This window comes from Nyctibius grandis, chromosome 1 (assembly GCF_013368605.1).
Source record: "Nyctibius grandis isolate bNycGra1 chromosome 1, bNycGra1.pri, whole genome shotgun sequence".
NCBI classification, from domain to species: domain Eukaryota; kingdom Metazoa; phylum Chordata; class Aves; order Nyctibiiformes; family Nyctibiidae; genus Nyctibius; species Nyctibius grandis.
This window is the reverse complement of record NC_090658.1, coordinates 17750652-17758608: the sequence shown is the minus strand read 5'-3', so window position 1 is coordinate 17758608 and position 7957 is coordinate 17750652. Positions and strand designations below refer to the sequence as shown.

The following is a 7957-nucleotide window of genomic DNA, read 5'->3' as shown; positions in this document are numbered from 1 at the left end:
CACTGACAGAAGTGCGTCAACACTACGCAGTTTTACAGCCTAATATATTATATACACTGACAGTATACACAGAGGAGGACTATTGTGTAGAGGAAGCGTCTCCATGCACAGACGCATGTGTATAGATGTGTGCGCGTGTCTGGAGGGGAAGCTGGAGCAGCAGCAGTCGAATCACAAGGGACGTGAAGTTTCAGGCTGTGCCTGAGAGCCGGGGCTTAACTGCAGTTAAGTACGGCCTTTCCAGGGCCCAGCAGTGGGTAGTGACAGACCTGTGCACCCTGCAGCCTTCACCCCAGTCTCCACAGGGAGAGTTCTTACTATGTGCTCTCAAATGCAGCAGAGGTGAAACATGATAAATGGCTGTGAATGTAGCACAGCCTTCATTTACCCAGGGCACAGCTATTAGCACAGAGAGAGGCTTTACAAGCTCCTTTACCACTGCCAACTGCATTCAAAAACTATTGGGGGGGCTTTTAAGGATACACAGTGGCTGTTTGTTGGCCAAAGTTACTGTTTCTTTCAGCTAAAGATAGCAAGACAGAGCCAGGGCTTAAATGTTCAGGTCAACTCTAATTTTAACTAGAATGGATTTCTCACCTCTGCCTGTATCAAAGGCAGTACCAGAGTATCAGGATTCAGTGTCAGCTGTCAGAGATTTGGTAGCAATGCAACCACTTTTATTCCCATCATCACTATTTAACAAGGATGGAAATAGCCACCTCAGTGCAGCCGCCCTCCCTCTGCTTGAGAGAGAGACTTCAGCAGCTGGTTCCCAAGCCCACCTTTAACCTTGGCAAGACCAAACTCTACCAGAATCACCTTATTACACTCCATGACCTAGCTGCATCTCTGCAAAAGCAGCTCCCTTCAGGTACATCCTTTAATTCTCTGCTTCACCTCTCACAGCAGCACCACGAGACAGCATCGACATTATTTACAACAGGAGCCTTCAGCCTCTGCACCATACTTCAGGTCCATCCTTCCTTCCTAGTCCTCCCTCTCTGGCCACCCACCCTATTTGACATTCGTTTCTCCATACCATCCCCAAAGTCTTCTTGGCACTGCCAAGTTCATGCATTTACATTCCTGCAGGGGTTTGTGGTTGCATTCCCACAGGAGATTCAGAGTCCAGCTAACACATTTGCGTGGCACAAACACCCTGAAGAGCAGAGGAGCAATGACACCAGGCATGTGCTTTGTCTCTTGGTGAGAAGAAAATGCCCATTTGAGGATATGATGAATTTTGTAGACTAGATTCAGAGTACATAGCACCAGTCTCTGCTCATGCAACTTCAGAGCTCTAATGCCCCCTTGCATGGGAGATGGCACAAGACCACTCTCTTCCTACTTGTAGGGGAACATGAGCTTTCTTCGCTCCTTTATGATAAAAGCCATGTTACCTTTTATCGCCCACCTTCCCTTGATGATAACAACTCTTACCTTCATCAAGCAAGAGGAACCACCTGTGACAGCCAGGGTCTGTCTTGGGGCTCTGAAAGGATGTAGGGTAAGAGTAAGCCAATGTATCAGATGATTGCCATGTATTTCTTCTGCTATACTAACTTCCGTGGGTTAGCAGCTGCACTGCACATTAAATGCAATAATTAAATGAACTAAACTGGCCCTGCAAATGCAGCAGTCTCCTCTCTGGTGAGACTTCTGTAATAAAATTATAATAAGTTAGAAAAATTAAATATTTACATTCTTACCAGTGCTGGAAGAAGGTCCAACACTGCTCTGCCTTTTGTTTGTATCATCCAAAAACCTTCCTAGCTGCTTAATAACTTCTGAGATGTGCATCTGTGCAAACATGCAGCAGACAATCTCACCCGAGCTCAATTAACCCCTACCCATTAAACCCCTCTGCTTGCCAGTGCAGTCACATTGCCAGGTAAATTTGATCTCGCTGTGGTAGGAGTGCCCCTCTCGTGGGGAAACTATCTCAGCTGGAGAGTTAAAAAAATAAAACACTTAGACAGAAAACAGGTACAGGCAGGCAATGCTTTATTCTCATCGACTGTGGGGAACAGCATGCATGAAAGTACCACTTGAGGTCAATAGAAAGTTAGGAAACCAGTTACATGGGTTACTTTTCAAACCTGCTTTCTAAGTACTACAATAGATGCACAAAAACAAGCTCTAGGAGGCCTCATATGATGCGCACAAAAGCTTTTTTTCTCCAAAGTGCAGAAACTTCCCCCCACATTCCCAAGGGCCCGAGCAAGGCGAAGGGAAAGTAAAGGCAAAGAGCTTTTATTCAGCCCAGAAAAAGCAGCCTGCACAGGACAGCATTTACGGGGCTACAGAGGGAGAGATCTGCAGAGGAGGGAAAGAGCAAGAACAACTTTTGAGGTAGAAGATGCAAAACCAGGAGGCCCTCTTAGAGATGCCAACCACCAAAAAAAAAATGTTGTCTGTTAAAATAGATGTCAGACAGTAGCAAACTGCAGGTGCTTAATGAAGTGACATAGTTCAAGATCTGCTATGTAAACTCAGCCACCTTCTAACATTCTCCAGCGTTTCACCCTTCGCATTTGGGCGCACATGTATACTCTGTGGAGCCCTCTCACACCTGCAAAACAACTGCATGCTACGAGGCTGTTCCTGTGTCTGGTAAGCTGTTAGAAAAATTTATTGAGATGCTAAACTCCAAAATGCTCTAGCAGATCTGCAAGACTGACTTTCCCCAGGCTCTGCAGGATTCTCAGAGACACCGGTGTTTAGAGACAGGTCCCTGGCCTAGATCACATGCCAAGACTTCACGGAGATGAGTTCCTGAGCACTCCCTGCTGCCAAAAGTTGGGAGTTAAAAAAGCAGCAACAAAGAAACACTTTAGAAGAGTCTACTAAATAATTTCACCACTCTAGTACTGTACTGAAAAGAAAAAGAGATTCCTTAAGAGGTGACCCAATGCAATGATAGTATCTGGAAAGTTGGAGTCCCATATAGCCTTAGACATACCAAACAATGCAGCAAATAAACACAAGACCCCAAGACCCTGGGATGGGCAGATCTCCCTGCAGTATTCTTTGGCCCCCCAGCTTCATACAAGGTCCTTGTACCTGTCAAGAACCTGCCAAGGCTCTTTTAACCTTCCATGGGCCCAGTATGCCTCATGCTGTTATTTTCCTGGTTTTACTTCTTCCCAAAACTTCCATTTTAATTTCTTTGAAAACTCTGCCAGTATGTGGAGGATTATAGGAACATAGATCAGGCCGCTCTGCTTTCATATCTGACTATACAGATGTACCAACATCTTCTGCTTTCAGCCCTCCTCCTCTTCTCTCATCACTTCTCCCCTTTGTGCTTCCAAACCTTTGTATGGTGAAGGACTGGCACATCCCTTCCTCGCTCTGTTTCCTGAATCTCAGGTTCAGAAGTGCTTTATTGGTCCGCATATAAGGCAATCCCTTCACTTCTCCAAAGACAGAAAAAAAAACATGTAGAAAATGTGTATATTTAAAGGAATTATACCTTGTCCCACAACGCCTGCCCACAGCTTACCTCTCCCCAGCTTCTGTAGGACACCCTCAGTCCACTCACTGCCCAGCACCCCATGTGTCACCCAGCACCCCCTGCAAGGTGGCACAGCCCCCTGCCCCAAGCCCCTCTCCTGCACCTCCCCAGGGGTGTCCCAAGGTGCTGGGAGACAGTTGGATGGCACCGGTCACCTCACCATGTCAGTCCGTCACACAGGGGAGCACAGGGGACTACAGAGATGATGCATCCCCTGAAAAGGGAAGAAAATGTCAGCGCAGCTGGGGAGATTGCTGCTGTCATGGGACTGGGGGTCTGAGCTTGACCGGGACATCTTGGGTATCTGCCATTGCACCAGCAGCTACCAGAGACTTGTAAAGGGGCCACCTGGGAGCTTGGCACCTACGGGCTACACTGGGACATACAGTGAGCTGCACATCCTCCTACAACTCCACCGCATATCCTCGGGGTGAGCAGGTCCTGGTCTCTCATTCTCTGCTTCCTGAGTCAAGCCATCTAATCCTATAGCCCCAATGCGTCCAAAGCCCATCTCTTACTTTGTAAGTAAATATATATATAAATATATGCACGTCTCTTACTTTCTAAGTAAGTATATAAATATATTATTTTCCTTTTTACAGTTACAAATTGCATTTACACACAGAGGTTTTCTTTTTGGTATCTATGCGAGCTTCTTAAGGAAGATGAGCTCAAGATATAAAACTTTTGAAAAATGCTACCTTTTATTTTTTATTATTTTTTAAAAGCCTACATCACATTGTACTGTGTACATCTTTAGCTATAAACTCTATCAGGTTTAGCTATAAACTCTATCTGGGAACTACAAGCCTGTCAGTCTGACCTCGGTGCGGGGGAATGATATGGAGCAGATCATCTTGAGTGGCATCACCTGGCACGTACAGGACAACCAGGCGATCAGGCCCAGTCAGCATGGGTTTATGAAAGGCAGGTCATGCTTGACTGACCTGATCTCCTTCTATGACAAGATGACCCGCATACTGGATGAGGGAAAGGCTGTGGATGTTGTCTACCTAGACTTTAGTAAAGCCTTTGACACTGTTTCCTACAGCATTCTCCTGGAGAACTGACTGGTCATGGCTTGGACGGGTGTATACTTCACTGGGTAAAAAACTGGTTGGATGGCTGGGCCCAAAGAGTTGCGGTGAATGGATTTAAATCCAGTTGGCGTCCAGTCACAAGCGGTGTTCACCGGGGCTCAGTGTTGGGGCCAGTTCTCTGTAATATCTTTATCAATTATCTGGACGAGGGATCGAATACACCCTCAGTAAGTTTCCAGACGACACCAAGTTGGGCAGGAGTGTTCATCTGCTTGAGGGTAGGAAGGCTTTGCAGAGGGATCCGGACAGGATGGATCTATGGGCCAAGACCAACCGTATGAGGTTCAACAAGGCCAAGTGTTGGGTCCTGCACTTGGGGCACAACAACCCCATGTAACGCTACAGGCTTGGGAAGAGTGGCTGGAAAGCTGCCTGGCGAAAAAGGACCTGGGTGTTGGTCAACAGCTAGCTGAATATGAGCCAGCAGTGTGCCCAGGTGGCAAGAAGGCCAACAGCATCCCGGCTTGCATCAGAAATAGTGTGGCCAGCAGGACCAGGGAAGTGATCATCCCCCTGTACTCGGCACTGGTGAGGCTGCACCTCGAATACTGTGTTCAGTTTTGGGCCCCTCGCTACAAGAAAGACATTGAGGTGCTGGAGTGAGTCCAAAGAAGGGCAACGAAGCTGGTGAAGGGTCTGGAGCACAAGTCCTATGAGGAGCGGCTGAGGGAACGGGGGTTGTTTAGTCTGAAGAAGGGGAGGCTGAGGGGAGACCTTATCGCTCTCTACAGCTACCTGAAAGGAGGCTGTAGCAAAGTGGGTATCGGTCCCTTCTCTCAAGTAACAAACAACAGGATGAGAGGAAAGAGCCTCAAGCTGCACCAGGGGAGGTTTAGGTTGGATATCAGGAAAAAATTCTTCACTGAAACGGTTGTCAAACATTGTAACAGGCTGCCCAGGGAAGTGGTTGAGTCACCATCCCTGGAGGTATTTAAAAGACGTGTGGATGTGGTACTTAAGGACATGGTTTAGTGGTGGACTTGGCAGTCCTAGGTTGATGGTTGGACTTGATGATCTTATGAGTCCTTTCCAACCAAAATGATTCTATGATTCCATGATTAGAGGTAAATACTGTTCTTCAAACACACAGAATAAAACGAATGCCACCGCCACGTCCACCTTTGCCTCCACCTGTCCCACTCAGCACCTCTCCATCATCTTCCTGGAGCACACCAAGCCTTCACTCGACATTCAGGTCCAAAATGTCGCAGAGGTTTTTCGCGACATGCTGAGGCTGGCTGGCGGCATGCTCCTTCAGCCCGGAGCCCATCACTTGGTAGAGGCTCTTCGCAAGCCTGGCAACCACAGCCTTGACATTGCCGCTTCGGACAGGGAGGACCCTGTTTCCCAGGAAGAACCAGAGCACGGGCAGGGCGTAGCGCTTGACGGCTTTGGGTTTCTGGGGATAAACAGATGCCACGAGCACTGCAGGCCAAGAGAGACAAGCTTCTTACCAACCTTAATGAAAACAAGTACCTACCTTTCTTTTTGGTTCTTGGAAGCCTTTTCTGGCTAATATCAGCAAGCACAAAGAGCTCAATGATCCATAAACAGGCAACAGTGGCTGATCATCCACTGACAGAACAACCAGCCTCTGAGGGCCTTAATTTCTCCAAATCAGAGGCTTTGTATCCGTGATAGACTTAGCAAAGTGAATCATACACATTTTGTAAATCATTTCGCTGTCTGCTTCTGCATTACAAATGACAAAAACTGTCAAATCACTATTTATTTCCATCAAGTAGTTGCCTAAACCAGCTGCTGAAGATTTTGAAGTGCAGCTGAGAGAGGTAATTGGAAGATTTCTAATAAAAAGGATGATTACTTTTTTGTGACCTTTGATGAAAAATGCCATAAGTCTAAGCTGGCAGTTCCCTTTGCTCAGTGGCACACAGCAAACGGCAGTATTATACCACACTTCAAAGCTCCAGCCCACAAAAGGTGTGTGCTGCTTGATAGTTTTATTGGAAACACCAGAGACTAACTGATGTCTTTGGCAGAATGGTCTAATTTGAGCTTTTTTCCTACTCATATTTGGTGGCTTCTAATGAACAGCTGTTTCAAACTTCAGGATGTCTTAGATAATTACCCAGACCCCACTGCCATGGCATTTGAGCATCTCACAACTTTAATGGCATTTACCCTCACACTGTTCCCTGAAATAGGGAAAATCTTACACAGGGGGCTGACATTTAACCAAAAAACAAGCGTTCCCACTCATTCTCCCTGAAGTCTGTTCTCGGCTCATTTGCGGAACTGAACTATATTAAATGCAAACAAAAATTTACTACCAATAGGCTCCTTGCGTGGCAGATTTTGCTGAGAGATCAAAATCTGAAATGGTCTGGAGACAGACTTCTTACTTTCTGTTCAGTGGAAATGTTATGCAGTAACCATTTATTATTCTGTAGTGGAAGGACCTTCATTTCCTCTACACTGTTAATCTAGCATCAGTCATCTACAATTAAACAGCTCCTGAAAGTACCTAAAACCAATTCTGGTAAGCAGGAAAAGGGTTATGGTACCTATTTTAAAATGGGAGTCAATTTGAGTGTAAATGCTATTAAACACAGTGGTCCCTACGGAGCTTCAGAAGAGCAAGAGCTGTCCCCACTAAATCCCAGAGAGACCACCTGCTCTCTCTAAAGTAATCTCAATCTATTTTCAAATGCTTTATTTGAAAAAGAGATAAAAATTACTGTAAAATTACATTCTATGTTTATGGACATTTACTTTATTCAAATTAACTTTAAAGGCCCTTTTACATTCGTTATGGCTAAACATGCCTTTTTGAGATGCATAATGAAGAAGCAAAGTGTATTAAACCTTGGATTAAAAGATGCTGGCATAATTAGCAGTGGATTTAGCCCTAATTAGAGGAAGGCTATAAATAGTCTTCTCTAGTATATATCACAGATATATAGAGATTTTAATTTTTTCCATTCCTTGGCTATTGCTGACATAGCAAGTTACTATTATAAATCCATTATCAGCTGCATTTTTAGTGTGTCGGACACCCTGATACAGAAATCGTGAAATGCTCAGAGCCCGATGTCGTATCTGCAATACAGGCAGGGAGCCTCGGTGTGTTGGGCTGAACTGCCCGCTTCTGCCCATCTGCCCCCAATCCTGCCTTGCACAAAATCCTTGCCTGTAATACGTGTGTTGAGTTTTCCCCTACGCTATGACCCTCAGGCTCTGCAGGATTCAGCCTCAAAAGTTTCCAAGAGGAAAACAAGAATCCTGTGATGACAAAACAAAGTGACCCTCAGAAATACCAGTTGCCACATTTTTTCTAAAGGATGGTCGTTCGCTGTAGAAAAGGCACCTCTTACAGACC

The 7957-nt window shown here is 45.7% G+C and overlaps 1 protein-coding gene across 1 annotated transcript in view; it reads right to left on the bottom strand.

Annotated features, from left to right (window-relative positions):
- Positions 1–5797: 5797 nt before the first annotated feature.
- The window catches only part of LOC137670366 (TOG array regulator of axonemal microtubules protein 2-like), a 29577-nt gene continuing 27417 nt past the window's right edge, over positions 5798–7957 (bottom strand). Inside the window, exon 18 of the mRNA XM_068413168.1 lies at positions 5798–6042. Within this exon, the coding sequence (XP_068269269.1) occupies positions 5798–6042 (245 nt within the window). The remainder of the gene's footprint in view (positions 6043–7957) is intronic.